The sequence below is a fragment of the Budorcas taxicolor genome, chromosome 4, assembly GCF_023091745.1.
Source record: "Budorcas taxicolor isolate Tak-1 chromosome 4, Takin1.1, whole genome shotgun sequence".
Classification (NCBI taxonomy): domain Eukaryota; kingdom Metazoa; phylum Chordata; class Mammalia; order Artiodactyla; family Bovidae; genus Budorcas; species Budorcas taxicolor.
Genome location: NC_068913.1, coordinates 15,465,204 through 15,482,799, shown reverse-complemented (window position 1 = coordinate 15,482,799; position 17,596 = coordinate 15,465,204). Strand labels below are relative to the sequence as shown.

At 42.2% G+C, this 17,596-nt stretch overlaps 1 protein-coding gene across 3 annotated transcripts in view; it reads left to right on the top strand.

Moving 5' to 3' along the window:
• SLC25A13 (solute carrier family 25 member 13) overlaps positions 1-17,596 on the top strand; it is a 229,996-nt gene that overhangs the window by 82,824 nt on the left and 129,576 nt on the right. For all 3 annotated transcript variants that reach the window (XM_052638583.1, XM_052638584.1, XM_052638582.1), the window contains exon 4: positions 2,692-2,807. In XM_052638583.1, coding sequence (XP_052494543.1) covers positions 2,692-2,807 — 116 coding nt within the window. The remainder of the gene's footprint in view (positions 1-2,691; positions 2,808-17,596) is intronic.

Below are 17,596 nucleotides of genomic sequence, written 5' to 3'. Positions count from 1 at the left end.
TTTTCCCTCCTTTCCCCTTTCTCCTGTCCTAGTGTTCCAGCTCTGGTTTAGACCCCTGCTTACTCTAGCTGTCAGGCTGTCTTCCCCACATCTCGTCCTTTTCCCCCACGTTTCATCTTTCTTCTGTTACGTTCATCTTGTGTCCCAGTTCCTTTTCTAAAACGAATATCTGAAAAAAAAAATAAAAATAAATAAAACGAATATCTGACCCTGATGTTTTTTAACCCCCAAACCTCCAGTGATTTCTTACTGCCTGCAAAAAGAGAAAAAGAAAAGAAAAAATCAGGATTCTCCAGCTGATCTTTCTAGGCCTTCACAGGTGGCTGGCATGACAGCTCGACCACCCTTCGACTCCGCAGGGTCACGAGATGCAGGGTGGGTAGTGCCTCCGTCCCTCTCCAAGCACAGCACGCTCTGTTGGTGGTCACCTCTGTGTGGAGTTATTCCCTCCGTGTGGATCGTCCCCCCGCCCCTTCTCTCACCTCTGCATCCTTCCTTACCACTTGGAATGCGGTCTCAGTCAAATGGGAACCAGGAGACTTTGTTCTTAGGCCAAAGTGGCAGAAGCCAGTTGTCTCACCTCACACAAGCCATAACATCTTCTGGTTTTCTCACAAGTAAAAGGAGGGGGTGCAAGTCGATGATCTCTAATATCTTTTCAGCTTGAAAATTTGCTCTTTAAATGCCACAGCTTTGCGGAGCCTTCCTACATTCTTCCAGGCAGTGTAAATCACTGTGCCCCCGAACGCTTTATCTCTTCTTCGTTTTACTTCTGACACGCAGCTTGCGTTCTCGGGGAGACAGATGCATGTGGCCGCCTCCCACCCCCGAGCAGCTGTCAGCTGCTCCAGGCCAGGACCTTCCACTCCGTGTTTGCCTTTCTCCGCCATGCCCACGCACGCCCGGTCCTGCTCACAGCGAGATTCTCCATGAGGCAGACTACGGTTGAGGAGAAAACCTTCTGAGCAAGTGTTTTCCCATAGCACCTGCTGTGCCTGAATGTTCCCCTGCTTTCGGAAGGGTGTGTTTCCCGTAGCGAGCAACATAGAGATGGTGTAATGAACACACCAGAGTTTTCCTCTCTTGGTGGCATTATCGTCATAATTAGGTGACATTCTGGGAAATAGCAAAGTTACCTTTGTAGCTCATGCTCTGTATGAAAATGTGTTTTCTCTGTTAAATGTTAAGAAGTGTTCAGTGAAACAGAGGAAACCACTCCTGTTCTCTTTCTCCTTCTATCTCCTCGAGACTTGGACTATCCCAATGTATCACTGAAATATTTGGATGTTTATAATACAAAACGGGGCTTCCCATGTGGCTCAGTGGTCAAGAATCTTCTTGTCAAAGCAGGAGCTGAGGGTTTGATCCTGGAATGGAAAGGTCCCCTGGAGGAGGGCATGGCAACCCACTCCAGTATTCTTGCCTGGAGAACCCCATGGACAGGAGCCTGGCAGGCTACAGTCCATGGGGTCGCAAAGAGTCGGACACGACTCCATGACTAAACAGCAATACAAAACTGGCAAAGAACTTTTCTAAGACAGCCTCCGTGGATTTGTTTACTCGTTGGAAGTCAAAGCCTCTGTGGCCTGTTTTGTTCTTCCTGATGGATAGGTTTGATCAGATCATGGCCTTGTTCAGAAACTTATATCTCTCAACTTCTGATCTCCTTCCAGTGTTCTCTGATGCACTTTACTGTCCAGAGAACATTAGTTCCTCACTGTTTTCTTTACAGACTCCCATACTGTTTTGCACCTGCCTTTCTGCAGCCGTTTCCCCTAAGGTGACCCCTCCCCCACTTCTACTGCACACCAGAACTTCACTAATTTTTGAGACCCGCTCTGCAAAGCTTTCCTCGATTTCTTACCAAAATTCTGTCGCCGTCATATTGGTGCCTGTCGTATGATTCGTCTTCCCTGTATAGTAGTCTAGGTTAGTATCATCTGTTTTACCAGACTACAAGTGTCTTGGTGTCACTTTTCATGTCTGGAAGGGAAAGTGTTAGTTGCTCAGTCATGTCCGAATCTTTGCAGCCCCACGGGCTGTAACCCGCCAGGCCCCTCTGTCCTTGGGATTCTCCAGGCAAGATACTAAAGTGGGTAGCCATTCCCTTCTCCAGGGGATCTTTCTGACCCAGGGGTTGAGCCTGGCCTGGGTCTCCTGCATCGCAGGCAGATGTTTTATCGTCTGGGCCACTGGGGAAGCCGCATTTCATGTCTAATTTATCTGGATTTTACCCCTCGCCCTGGTGTCATCCTTTAATCTGCGTGTGGTCGGCAGGTGCCAGTAATGAGTGAGTCTTTGTGAACCGTGTTACATGGTGTGGAAAAGGTATGAATGAGTGACAGAGCTGGCTGTTTTGTTATATTAATCTAAAGTGTCTAAGCTCTAATTTTAGAATCTTAACAACATGCCCGAAACAAAAGTAGTATGTTGGGTAAAACAGTTACATTTGAAATTATAATGTATTTAATGTGTCACCCTATCCTCAAATCTGTCGTGTCTTTTAGATTCTGTGTTGTTATTTCAGTCCACTCTGTGTAAAAGGGAATGCTGAGTGTTTATACATGTTGTTAGGTTTGAATTTTGGTGTTTGACAGTGATGTTTTATTTTTCCCCTCACCGTATATTTGTGTATGCTTTTATCTTTCACAAGCTATTGACGCTATGCTTTGTGCTTATCTTATGTTGCAGATTAATATCCTTTCAAGAATTTGTGGCATTTGAATCTGTCCTGTGTGCCCCGGATGCTCTGTTTATGGTGGCCTTCCAGCTGTTTGACAAAGCTGGCAAAGGAGAAGTTACTTTCGGTAAGTGATGTGAGTGTGTGCACACCTAAAGACATGCAGACTTGTGTGACCAGTTTGAGTTCTTCCCCAAGAATGAAGTATGTAGAAATGCTTTTAAGAAGTTAGGCTGTTTCTTTTAGGAAATGGCACCCCACTCCAGTATTCTTGCCTGGAGAATCCCATGGACGGAGGAGCCTGGTGGGCTACAGTCCACGGGGTCGCAAAGAGTCGGACACGACTGAGCGACTTCACTTTCACTTTAACAAGATAGCCCAGTGTTTTCAGGCTGTAATGCTTCAAAAATCTTCCTTCATGAAAATTTAAGTTTCTGGCTCATTATTATTGATTTTGAATTATTTTGGCTGTGCTGGGTCTTGGTTGCTGTGCCGCAAGCTCCCGCTAGTTGTGGCCAGCAGGGGCTCCTCTCTCGCTGCTGAGAGTGGGCTTCTCATTGCAGTGGCTTCTCTTGGTGTGGGCTCCAGAGCACAGGCTCAGTTGCTCCGCAGCATGTGGGATCTTCCTGGAGCAGGGATTGAACCTGTGTCCCCTACCTTGGCAGGCGGATTCTTAACCACTGGACCACCGGAGGAGTCCTGGCTCAGTAGGTCTGACACTGTGGTTTAAGGCGAGGAAGGATGGAGCACGACTCAGTCACAGGGTTATAGAAGGCGAGAGGCAGACAGGATTTGAGTGTCCGGTTCATTCCCCTCGCAGTTGGTCGTGCCTTTCCGGATTAGTGAAGACATTAATACAGTGCCTAAGAACAGAGGGGGCTCGTGTTCCCAGTACCTTGTCTCCTTACCTTGTGCTCATGGAGTGGCTGAAATCCAGAGGCAGCACGTGAGATGGTAGCTCGGAGCAGTATGTGGCGAACCTTGCTTTTCTAAATAACACGGTTCCCTTTGGCTGGACTGAGGGCGTCTGTTATCCCACCGCCACCTTCTGTTGAAAGGGCGGCGCCATCTTCACAGGGGTCAGCTGCTAAGCTGCAGAAACCCTGGAAGTCTTTATGGATTAGAAGAAAGGGGAAACCAGGACAGTGGTAAGTTTTTTTTTTTTAATACACTGGTTACATTGGGCAGAATGTACCCCATTTCTCTCGGACTCTGCAGTGTCCAGTGTATGTTGTCTGCGTGTGTGAGCTTGGTGTAAACAGTTTTGCCATAAAGAACTTCAGAGCTCCTTTGCACAAATTGTGCATTCAGGGGAAATAGCTAATGCACCCGCTTTAAACATCTCTGTTGTTGCTAATTTATTCAGAACTCTTGGGCTTGTCCTCCTCGTAAGGAATGTATAGATGGGGGAATACAGATGGTGTAATAGAGCACCATATATTCTGGATGGTTCTACAATTGGAGAGACTTAGCTCCTTCCAAAGGAACTATGGTCTTGCCAGTAGTCATGTATGGATATGAGAGTTGGACCATAAGGAAGGCTGAGCACTGAAGAATTTTGAACTGTGGTGCTGGAGAGGACTCTTGAGAGTCTCTTGGACTACAAGGAGATCAAAACAATCAATCCTAAAGGTAATCAACCCTGAGTACTCATTGGAGCAATTGATGCTGAAGCTGAAGCTCTATTATTTTGGCCACCTGATGTGAAGAACTGACTCATTGGAAAAGACCCTGATGCTGGGAAAGATTGAAGGCAAAAGGAGAAGAGGGCAACATAGGATGAAATGGTTGGATAGCATCACCAATTCAATGGACATGAACTTGGATGAACTCCAGGAGATGGCGAGGAACAGTGAGGCCTGGTGTGCTGCAGATCACGGGGTTGCAAAGAGTCGGACACGACTTAGCGACTGAACAAGAGCGGCACTCCTTCCAGCTCTGCCACTTCTGTCTCTGAGCCAAGCTAAGGATCCTTTCAGGTCTTGATTTTCCTTATGAGGAATGACGATAATAATTACATAAAGTCTAGGTCAAGCACTGTGATAGATATATCCTATTAGCCCTCCCCCTCTCCACCCATTCCTCCATGTTCATTTGACATGACAGTTACTTAAGGCTAGGCCAGCCAGGATAAAGGTGAAACATGTAGATTTACCTGATTTTGTTTCATATCGTCTAGCAACTCAGATGCTTTCCATTAGCACTTCATGAATATTATTTAATATTTTAAAATCCTGGGAATAATTTTAGGTTTTTCCCTTTCTGTCACCTAATTCCTCTTACATCACTGTAACCACAGGTTTTCAATGGAACCCCAGTCAAAATGTCTCTGTTAAAGTCCACAAATAATAAATGAGTGGCTAGCTCATGGTGGTGTTGATTTATCCAGTGAAAGTCAGTTTGATGAGGATGTTATGATTGCATTGGCTTGGGATGAACAGGGAGAGCCTGTAAGCGTCAGTGAGTTCAGCACAGGTGCATGCTCGCTCGCTCTCTATTGCTTTCCCCCTTTCTGCAGCAGGTCTGGAGTAAGGGCTGGGAGAGAGCTGGGTTGGAGATGGAGGGCTGAGGAATGGACTTCAGACGTTCTCCTTGACTCCGGTCCATCTTCCCTTTATGGGTGTGGGGTGGTGAGGGCTGCTGTTGGCACCAGCACGCTGCCGGCCTGGTGGAGGAAAGAAACAAAAGACTTTTGCCAGCGCTGCAAGGGGTGTTAGTGTGACTAGAAGAAAAGACCAGGTAAACAGCAGGAGGAAGGTACGTGGGAGCCGTCTTTGCTCTGTAGGAAGAACAGTGGCTTGAAAACTCTGTTTCTGCTTCTTGCTGGCTGGCTGTTGATGGGGAATTCAAACTCTGTTTCTGCTTTTTACTGGCTGGCTGTTGATGGGGAAGTCATTTCTGCTTTTTGAGTCTTATTTTCCTTATCTATAAAATTCGGGTAATAACCTGCCTTCCAAGACTACATAAGGGTTAAAAGACCTATTGCACAAAAACGGGCTATGTGGAAAACAAAAGCCTTTACAAAAATGATACTACTAAAAGGAACAAGGTGGCAGAGGAGTGGGTGGATGTGGAGTACATCTCTCTCCACTGATAGATCAGGACTACACCTTCAGACACAGAAGAGCATGCAGAACACCAGCTGAGAACGGACAGGAGTACCCGACCTGTGGTGGAAAAGAATATATAGACCCACGCAAAACTCTGTAGGAAGAAGGAACTGGGGAGAAACAGGAGTGTTAGTAGGACTGGACCGGCCCTCGGCAGGTGGGGAAACTGAGGTAGGGCCCCGATCCCCACCCTGGGGCAATTGTCTGAGTCAGAGGAGAAACGTTTAAGGCTGAGAGGGAAACAGCTGATTTGTGGCAGCCTAAATGGAATGAGAATCAGACAGTCCTTGCTGCAGCCATACATACCCTGGACAGGGACAAGGTCCCCTGGAGGGTGCAATGGCTGGGAGCTGGAGTTTAGGGATTGTGGGGTAAACCCAGGGCAAGGGCTGCTGTTGACTGAGGAGAGATGGATCAAGGGCATGTGAGGGAGGAGATTGTGGTGGGGAGTGCCTGTGGAGGAAAGCTGGGCAGCAGTGGAAGCAAAGTGATACTGCTGAGTCACCCGTAGTGGGTGTACCCATAACCATAGCCTCTCTCACCCCACACGCCTGCTTCAGCCGCTGAATAATAGAGAGGCTGGCCCATCAAATGCCTGACGCCCTGAATTACAGAGTAGGACCCCACCCAGGGTGCCCCTTTAAGTGCCTCATGTGCTGATCTACAGAGAAGGACCCCAGGCAAGGGAGCCCTGTAAGTGCCTGAAAGGGCGGAGCTATGGAGAAAGACTGGCTGAAAAGGCCTTCTGATCGCCAGTTACAATAGGCTTGAAAAAGGACTCTGATGGGACCATAACTCCTGCAGTGGGAGCAGTCTGTGTCCCTGTACACTTGGCACCACCAGAGTCTCTGCAAGCCAAGCAGCTACGCCACCTTCACGCCCAACTCTTACAAGGGCAGAGCTGCCACAGGCAAAAAAAAGTCTTGGTTCTGTGTGTGCAGGTTTGCTTCGGTCGTGTCCAACTCTTTGTGACCCTGTCGACTGTGGCCTGCCAGGTTTCTCTACCAGAGGGGTTCTCCAGGCAAGAATATTGGAGCATATTGGCCAATACTGCTTACCATACCCTTCTAGAGCACTATATTTCCTGCTGCCCTAGCCGCCAACTCCCCTGAGTAACTGGTGCTGCCAGAACCCCTGCACCACAAGCAGCTGCCCCACCTCCACACCTGGCCCTCACAGGGGCAGACCCAAGTCCTCCAGGGCAGCCTCAGGAGCAACCCCCAGTGGACGACCCACATGCAGAGGTGGGAATAAAGCCACAGTTGAAACCCAGGGGCAGTGTGGCTAAGGAAGAAGACCCAAAGCCTCCCCACCAGCTGTACAAGCTGCAGGTTAAATCCACATGATCAACTAGGCAGACTCTGTATCTATGGAATATATAAAAGGTCATTGAGAGCTCCCACAAAAGAAAATGCACTAGTTCTGATAGCTGTGGATGTTGGAGGCAAGAACACACAGGAGTAGGACCAGATTAGAATCTGAGCTGCACCCACAGCAGGTCCAGAGATCAGCCTAGAGTTGGAGGGCATACTCGGAGGTGACGTGGACTGACCCCCAGTGAGGGAAAGGACTCTGACAGCAGTAACTCTAGAGAAACTTTTGTTATTCTAATGTTTTGACTTGTTCTGTAGATTCTTTTGGATTTTTTTTCTTGTTTTTTTTTTTTTCCCTTTTTATTCCCCCCTCTCTACAATTGACAATTGTAGTTGTCAATTTTATTGGCACTATGAAATCTAATTAAGCTTTTGAGCTTTTTTTTTTTTTCCCCTCAGTCACATTTTTTATTGTTCTTATAAATCTCTGCCTCTATATTGGGCTTTTGCAGTTCTGTGGTGTTCTCCTTTTTTTTTGTTTGTTTCTCTTTTTTAAATTTTTAAAACTTATTTTTTCTACATTTATTCCTTTGCTTTTCCTACTGTTCTTTTCCCCTTGCAGTTAATCTTTAAGGTATATAAATCTTCTTTAGCTACCTCTATTTAACTTTGCATATCTATTCTTTCTTTCTTTTCCTCTCAACATACTTGTTAGTTTTATTTTCATTGCTTTATTCCCCAGTTGGCACCTTGCTTTAGTTTTGTTTTCCAGTTTTTGCTTTAGTTAGTTTTGTTCTTAACTGGTAAATAAAATTTTTGATTTCCTTTCTTCGCTGGGTCAATCTACTGTACTTTTAGTTGGACTGTTTTGACTTTGCTTATGGGTGTATATGTGTATGTATCTATTCCATTATTTTAATTATTATTTGCCTGATTTTATAACTGCCATTTGTCTGGGGTTCCTCTTTGGTATCTCATTTTTGGGTATTTGTTTTAATCTCATTAATGTCATAACAAACCACTTGTGGAATCTTCGTTCCTGATGAGAGATCAAGCCCTGAGCCTTTGGAGTGGGAGCACTGACTCCAAGACCCTAGACAACCAGAGAACTAACCCTAGGAAGTATCAAATAGTGAGAACTCACACGAAGGAAACCACTTGAATAGCAGACCCGGCATCACCTAACCACCAGTAACTCTTTGTGCAGGATGCCTCATCTAAACAACAAACAAAACAAAATACAAACCCAGTCATCAGCAGACAGGATCACCACCTCACTCAGCCTTGCCCATCAGAGGAAAACCAAACGAAAAAAAAACTCAGCACAAATCTCACCTATACAAAGCTTACACAAGCCACTGGACCAATCTTGAGAGGGCAGAAACCAAAAGGAAAAAAGAATTCAGCCCTGAAGGCTGGGAAAAGGAGACCTCAAACACAATAAGTTTTAAAAAAAATAATGAAAAGGCAGAGAAATACCTCACAAATGAAGGAAGAAATTAGAAACACAGAAGTCCAAATAAATGAAGAGGAAATAGGCAAACTACCTGAAAAAGAATTCAGAATAATGATAGTAAAGATGTTCAAGAACCTTGAAAGCAAAATGGAGGAAATGTAAGAACCAATTAACAAAGACCTAGAAGAATTAAAGAATAAACATACAGAGTCAGACAACACAGTTACTGAAATTAAGAAGACTCTGGAAGGAATCAGTAGCAGAATATCGGAAGCAGAAGAACAAATCAGTGAGCTGGAAGGTAAAATGAGGGAAATATCTTCTGAAGTGCAGAATAAAGTAAAAAAGAATGAAAAGAACTGAGGATAGTCTCAGAGAACTCTGGGACAATATCAAATGCACCAGCATTTGAATTATAGGGGTCCCAGAAGAAGAAAACAAAAATAAAGGGTATGAGAAAATTTTTGAAGAGATTATAGTTGAAAATTTCCCCAACATGGAAAAGGAAATAATCAAGTCCAGGAGGCACGAAGAGTCCCATACAGGATAAACCCAAGGAGAAACACACCAAGACACATACTAATCAAACTAAGAGAGACTAAACACAGAGAAAGAATATTGAAAGTAGTGAGGGAAAAGCAGTAAGTAACATACAAGGGAAACCTCACATGCTGATCTTTCAGCAGAAACTCTGCCTGCCAGAAGGGAATGGCAGGATATATTTAAAATACTGAAAGGGAAAAATCTACAACCAAGATTACTGTACCCAGCGTGGATCTCATTCAAAATTGATGGAGAAGGAAAAGCTTTTCAGACGAGCAAAAGTTAAGAGAATTCAGTACCGCCAAACCAGCTTTACAACAAATGTTAAAGAAAGGGACTTATATAGTCAAGAAATAGAAGAAAAAAAGATCTACAAAATCAACCTGAAACAGTTGAGAAAATGACAATAGGAACATATATATCAATAATTACTTTAACTGTAAATGGATTAAATGCTCTGACCAAAAGACACAGGCTGGCTGAATGGATACAAAAACAAGACCTGTCTATATGGTGTCTACAAGAAACCCACTTCGGACCTCAAGACACATATAGACCAAAAGTGAGAGGATGGAAAAATATATTCCATGCAAATGGGAAGCAAAGCTGGAATATCTGTTCTCATATAAGACAAAGTAGACCTTAAAGAATTTTTTAAGAGATAAGGAAGAACAGTACATAATGATCAAGGGATCAATCCAAGAGGAAGGCATAACAGTTGTAAATATCTATGCATCCAACATAGGAGCACCTCAATACATAAGACAAAAACAGACATAAAAGGAGAAACTGACAGTAACACAATAATGGTAGGAGACTTTAACACCCCACTCACACCAATGGACAGATCATCAAAACAGAAAGTTAATAAGGAAACACAAGTCTTAAATGATACATTAGATGTGATGGATGTCATTGATATCATCGGGACAGTCCATCCAAATGCAGAAGAATACACTTTCTTCTCAAGGGCACATGGAACATTCTCCAGGATAGACCACATCTTGGGTCACAAATCAAACCTCAGTAAATATAAGAAAATCGAAATCGTATGAAGCGTTTTCTCCAACCACAACGCTATGAGACTCGATATCAATCACAGGAAAAAAACTGTAAGAAACACAAATATATGAAGATTAAACAATACATTTTAAAATAACCAGCAGGTTACTGAAGAAATAAAAAAATTTCTAGAAACAAATGACAGTGAAAACACGACAACTCCAAACTGATGGGATGCAGCGAAAGCACTCCTAAGAGGGAAATTTATAGCAGGACAGTCCTACCCCAGGAAATAAACACATCGAATAGACAACCTAACTTTACATGTAAAACAACCAGAAAAAGAAGAACAAAACCCCCAACATTCCTAGAAGGAAAGAAATCATGAAGATCTGAGCAGAAATAAATGAAAAAGAAATGAAAGAAACTATAGCAAAATTAATAAGACTGAAAGCTAGTTCTTTTAGTCAAGATAAAGAAAATTGCCAAACCTTTGGCCAGACTCATCAAGAAAAAAAGAGAGAAGAATCAAATCAACAAAATTAGAAATCTAAAAGGAGAGGTTACAACAGACAATGTGGAAATACGAAGGATTATAAGAGACTATTACGAACAACTATATGGCAATAAAATGGATAACCTGGAAGAAATGGGAAGATTCATAGAAACAGAAATTATGAACAACCCAATTATAAGCACTGATATTGAAGCTATGATCAAAAACCTCCCAAAATACAAAAGCCCAGGGCCAGGTGGCTTCACAGGAGAATTCTGTCAAACATTTAGAGAAGAGCTAATGCCTATCCTTCTAAAACTATTCTAAAAAATGTCAGAGGAGGGATCACTTCCATACTCATTCTATGAGGCCACCATCACCCTGACACCAAAATCAAAGACAACACAAAAAAAGAAAACTACAGGCCAATATCACTGATGAACATAGATGCAAAAATCCTCAACGAAATGTTAGCAAACAGAATTCAGCAACACATCCAAAAGCTCATACACCATGATCAAGTTGGGTTTATTCCAGAGATGTAAGGATTATTCAGTATATGCAAATCAATCAATGGGATACACTGTATTAACCAATTGAAAAATAGAAACCATATGTAATCTCAATAGATGCAGAAAAAGCCTTTGACAAAATTCACCCATTTATGATTAAAGCTCTTTAAAAAATGGGCATAGAAGGAACCTACCTTACCATGGTACAGGCCATATATGATAAGCCTACAGCAAACATTATTCTCAGTGGTAAAAAACTGAAAGCATTCCCCATAAGATCAGGAACAAGACAAGGGTATCTACTTTCACCACTATTATTCAACATTGTTCTGAAAGTCCTAGCTACAGCAATCAGAGAAGAAAAAGAAAAGTAATCCAGATTGGAAAAGAAGAAGAAAAGCTCTCCCTGTTTGCAGATGACATAATACTGTACATAGAAAATCCTAAAGATAGTATCAGAAAATTACTAGAGCTAATCAGTGAATACAGCAAAGTTGCTGGATACAAAATCAGTACACAGAAATCACTTACATTTCTATATACTAACAATGAAAAATCAGAAAGAAATATTAAGGAGTCAGTCCCATTCCCCATTGCAACAAAAAGAATTAAACATCTAGGAATAAACGTACCTAAGGAGACAAAAGAACTGTACACAGAAAATTATAAGACACTAATGATAGAAATCAAAGGTGACATAAAAAGATGGAGAGATATTCCATGTTCCTGGGTAGAAAGAATCAATATTGTGAAAATGACTATACTACCAAATGCAATCTATAGAGTCAGTGAAATCCCTGTTAAATTACCAATGACATTTTTCACAGAACTAGATTGAAAAATTTCACAATTCATGTGGAAACACAAAAAACCCCTAATAGCCAAAGCAGTCTTGAGAAAGAAGAATGGAGGTGGAGGAATCAACCTTCCTGACTTCAGATTATACTACAAAGCTACAGTCATCAAGACAGTATGGTACCAGCATAAAAACAGAAATATAGACCAATGGAACAAGATAGAAAGCCCAGAAATAAACCCATGCACCTAGGGGTACCTTATTTTTGACAAAGGAGGCAAGAATATACAATGGGGCAAAGATATCCTCTTTAATAAATGGTACTGGGAAAACTGGACAGCTGCATGTAAAAGAATGAAATTGGAACACTTCCTAACACCATACACCAAGATAAAGTGGATTAAAGATCTACATGTAAGACCAGAAACTATGAAACTCTTAGAGGAAAACATAGGCAGGATACTCGATGACATAAATCAAAACAAGATCCTCTATGACCCACCTCCTAAAGTAACGGAAATAAAAACAGAAGTAAACAGGTGGGACCTGATTAAACTTAAAAGTTTTTGCACAGCAAAGGAAACTATAAGCAAAGTGAAAAGACAACCCTCAGAATGGGAGAAAATAATAGCAAATGGAACAACTGACAAAGGATTAATTTCCAAAATATACAAGCAGCTCATACAACTTAATACCAGGAAAAAAAAAAAAAAAACAATTGAAAAGTGGGAAAAAGACCTAAACAGACATTTCTCCAAAGAAGACATATAGATGGCTAACAAATACCTGAGAAATACTCAACATTGCTCATTATTAGAGAAATGCAAATCAAAACTACAGTGAGATATCACCTCACCTTGGTCAGAATGGCTCTCATCAAAAAGTCTACAGACAATAAATGCTGGAGAGAGAGTGGAGAAAAGGCGATGCTCTTGCACTGATGGTGGGAATGTAAATTGGTACAGCCACTATGGAAGATGATATGGAGATTCCTTAAAAAACTAGGAATAAAACCGTCATATGACCCAGCAATCCCACTCCTAGGCATATACCCTGAGGAAACCAAAATTGAAAAAGACACATGTACCCCAGTGTTCATTGCAGCACTATTGACAATAGCTAGAACATGGAAGCAGCCTAGATGTCCATCAACAGATGAATGGATAAAGAAGCTGTGGCCCATATACACAGTGGAATATTAGCCATAAAAAGGAATGCATTTGAGTCAGTTCTAATGAGGTGGATGGACCTAGAACCTATTATACCAAGTGAAGTAAGTCAGAAAGAGAAAGATAAATATTGTTTTCTAACACACATATATGGAATCTAGAAACATGGTTCTGAAGAATTTACTTTCAGGACAGCAGTGGAGAATCAGACATAGAGAATAGACTTATGGACATGGGGAGAGGGGAGGAGAGGGTGAGATGTTATGGAAAGAATAACATGGAAACCTACATTGCCATCTGTAAAATAGATGGCCAACAGGAATTTGCTGTGTGGCTCAGGAAACTCAAACAGGGGCCCTGTATCAAGCTAGAGGGGTGGGATGGGGTGGGAGACTGGAGGGAGGTTCAAAAGGGAGGGGATATGTGTATACCTATGGCTGATTCATGCTGAGGTTTGATAGAAAACAACAAAATTCTGTAAAGCAATTACTCTTCAATAAAAAAATTTTTAAAAATGATATTATTAGTAGAAGTAATGTGAGAGAACAAGGAGGATTTTCTTTTTTTTTCCCTTCTTTTTTTGTTTGAGAAACCCTTTATGTTAACTTGGGCTTCCTAGCTGGCTCAGATAGTAAAGATCTGCCTGCAGTACAGGAGACCTGGGTTTGAACTTGCAGTTTAATCACTGACCAGATAGCCAGTAATTTACTTACTGTCATGTGTTGGGCAAATGTCTATTTCTGAAGAGTACATAAGAAATCAAGGCTTCTAGGCAGCTAACAGCCTTCCCAGGTGGTGCTAGAGGTAATGAGCCCACCTGCCAATGCCAGAGACACACGAGATGCAGGTTTGATTCCTGGGTGGAGAAGATTCCCTGGAGGAGAGATGGCAACCCACTCCAGTATTCTTACCTTGGAAATCCCATGGACAGAAGAGCCTGGCCGGCTGCAGTCCATAGGGTTGCAGAGAGCTGGACAGGACTAAAGCAGCTTAGCATGCTCGCACGCAGGCAGCCAAAATTCTGCTTCTGTCCTCAGGTGTGTGTGACTATTGTGGCAGAGTTTGTAGCTTATCTCCCGGAAGCCTGCCTTGTGCAGGTAATTTGTTCCAAAATCCACCTGCCTCACAGAACACAAACAGGGTGTGTCCTCTGTCTGTTGATGATGAGCTGATGGGGTCTTCACTCTGTGGATGTCATAAAATGTAGCCTGGGCTTTTCTGAGCTGTTAATACCTATTTAGGATTAAATTGAAAGAGCCATATGAAGACGATACTCAAATGACCATCAAATTGCAAAATAATAGCTGACAACATTTTTCATTGAGTCAGGCAGAATCCTTCAGTGGAGGTGAGTGCTCTGTACAACAGGCTTTTGCCAGGTAAACACATCGTATAACAAGTGTGGCAACCTTAGGAGTGTTTTCTTAGCCTGTACCTTTAGAAGAAGCCAACAGATAGTTGGTTTTTCAGGAAACTCAATGGGGTTAAAGAAATTTTTTTTAATATAAGTTTATTTATTTTGATTGGAGGTTAATTACTTTACAATATTGTATTGGTTTTGCCATACATCAACATGAATCCGCCACAGGTATACACGTGTTCCCCATCCTGAACTCCCCTCCCTCCTCCCTCCCTGTACCATCCCTCTGGGTCATCCCGGTGCACCAGCCCCAAGCATCCAGTATCATGCATCGAACCTGGACTGGCGATTCATTTCATATATAATATTATATATGTTTCAGTGCTGTTCTCCCAAATCATCCCACCCTCGCCCTCTTCCACAGAATCCAAAAGACTGTCTCTTTTGCTGTCTCGCATACAGGGTTATCATTACCATCTTTCTAAATTCCATATATATGCATTAGTATACTATATTGGTGTTTTTCTTTCTGGCTTACTTTGTATAATAGGCTCGAGTTTCATCCACCTCATTAGAACTGATTCAAATGTATTCTTTTTAATGGCTGAGTAATACTCCACTGTGTATATGTACCACAGCTTTCTTATCCATTCATCTGCTGATGGACATCTAGGTTGCTTCCATGTCCTGGCTATTCTCTTTCAATTCTGGTTTCCTCGGTGTGTATGCCCAGCAGTGGGATTGCTGGGTCATAAGGCAGTTCTATTTCCAGTTTTTTTAAGGAATCTCCACTCTTCTCCATAGTGGCTGTACTAGTTTGCTTTCCCACCGACAGTGTAAGAGGGTTCCCTTTTCTCCACACCCTCTCTAGCATTTATTACTTGTGGACTTTTGGATTGCAGCCATTCTGACTGGCATGAAATGGTACCTCATTGTGGTTTTGATTTGCATTTCTCTGATAATGAGTGATGTTGAGCATCTTTTCATGTGTTTGTTAGCCATCCATATGTCTTCTTTGGAGAAATGTCTATTTAGTTCTTTGGCCCATTTTGATTGGGTCGTTTATTTTTCTGGAATTGAGCTATAGGAGTTGCTTGTGTATTTTTGAGATTGGTTGTTTGTCAGTTGCTTCATTTGCTATTATTTTCTCCCATTCTGAAGGCTGTCTTTTCACCTTGCTTAAAGTTTCTTTTGTTGTGCAGAAGAACACACATTAGGTCCCATTTGTTTATTTTTGCTTTTATTTCCAGAATTCTGGGAGGTGGATCATAGAGGATTCTGCTGTGATTTATGTCGGAGAGTGTTTTGCCTATGTTCTCCTCTAGGAGTTGGGCAGAAAAGTGGACATACCCTGTCAGTTTCAGTCTCAGAACCCACAGTATTATAAGAGAATTTGGATCTGTGCCCTGGCTCTCTGTCCATGAGGTTGTTTGAGAGACACACTCTTTCCTTGGGTTACTTCCTCAGCTCTCTGCAAATCCTTCTTTCAAGAGTGACCCTTTTGTACATCAAAAGGTTTCCCACCTGAGTATGCATCTTTGGGAGGGGGAACCATGGACTGGCAAGAGAGGAAAGGCTCTCTTTTCGCCTCCCAGATGGGTACAGTCAGCTGTGGTCACAAGGTGAGCATTGTTCTTGCACTCAACAGCAAGTCATCTGTGGCCTCCCCAGGGGCTATTGGGAAGGCGGTGAGTAGCTTCAGACCCTCCATGTCTCCTGGCCTTGTATTTCATCCAGAGGAGGGCGTTACATTCTTTATCTGTTTACATACATACTGGGTTTCCACGTAAGAGCTCATTTGAAGCAGGGCTTCCAGGGCTAAGCTCAGTAAGCACCAGTGCTTGTCAACAAGCAGCAATGCCCGTGCTCCCACTAATGCTGATTCTGATACACACTAAACAGATCTCATGGAGCGTTTCAGTGTCACTGTTGAGTGAATCCTTGCCCGGTGTTTTCCCAGACCTTGTTTATGTTTACCGTATTTTCATGTCTCGATCACTCCCTGTGTTTGCTACAATGAAAAGATCTTGAGTAGGCCTATTTTGTTCCTTTGATATCTACATCATTATGTTCTCCCATTTCCTTTGAGGGAAAACATGTCTCCAATATTCTTGTTCTCACCGTGTTTTCTTATTTTGATACCTGATACTTGTAAGTGTATTTTATATCAACAGGTATATTAACATAACAGTGTAAGTAGAAAATTCTACTTCACAGTTTGCTGTTCTGTGTGATTGAAGGAAAAAAAGATTCTGTTCTAAATATTTGCATTTTTATTCTATTTTATGTGATAGTGATTATTTACTCGTGATTTTTAAGTATACTTTATTGAAGAGTAGACCATACATGCAGAAGGATTCATGTCATAAGTGTGAATTTTGATGACTTTGCACAGTAATCATAACTTGTTTTTACCACCATACAGATCAGAAGGAGAATAGATCCCGTCCCAGTTAGTGCCCACCACCCCACTCTGGTCCCAGTGATAACAACTGACGTTTATTTGCTTGCTTTTAAACATAATTAAGATGGAGTGATGCAGAATGTACTCTTTCATTTCTTTTGTTCGCATGTTATTTGTGAGGTTCGTCCATGTTTTTGCTATATGTATTTTTACTTTCTTTTTCTTCGATGTGTAATATTCCGTAATATGACTAATACCCTAATATTGTTACTCATTCTAGTGTTAATAGACATTTGCACATTTTCAGTTTTGATTGCTGCAAAGGTGCTCTGAACATTCTGGGTTTTTTTTTAAGCTTTTTATTTTATATTGGAATATATCTGATTAACAATCTTGTGATGGTTTTAGGTAGATAGCAAAGGGATTCAACCATATATACACATCTGTCCATTCTCCTCCAAACTGCACTCCCATCCGGCTGCCACATAACACTGAGCAGAGTTCCCTGTGCTATACACAGTAGGACCTTGCTGGCTATCCATTTTAAATCTAGCAGCGTGTAGATCTTGTCCCATTCTTCCCCCCGGCAACCGTAAGTTCTGAACATAGTTTTATATATTTGTGTGTGTGCATGGTGTGTGTGTAGGTATTGTAGGAGCAGAATTGCTGAGGCATAGAAAATACATGTATTGAGCTTCAGTAGATATTGCCAAACAGTTTTCCGCAGTGGTTGTAGCAGTTTACAATCATGCCAT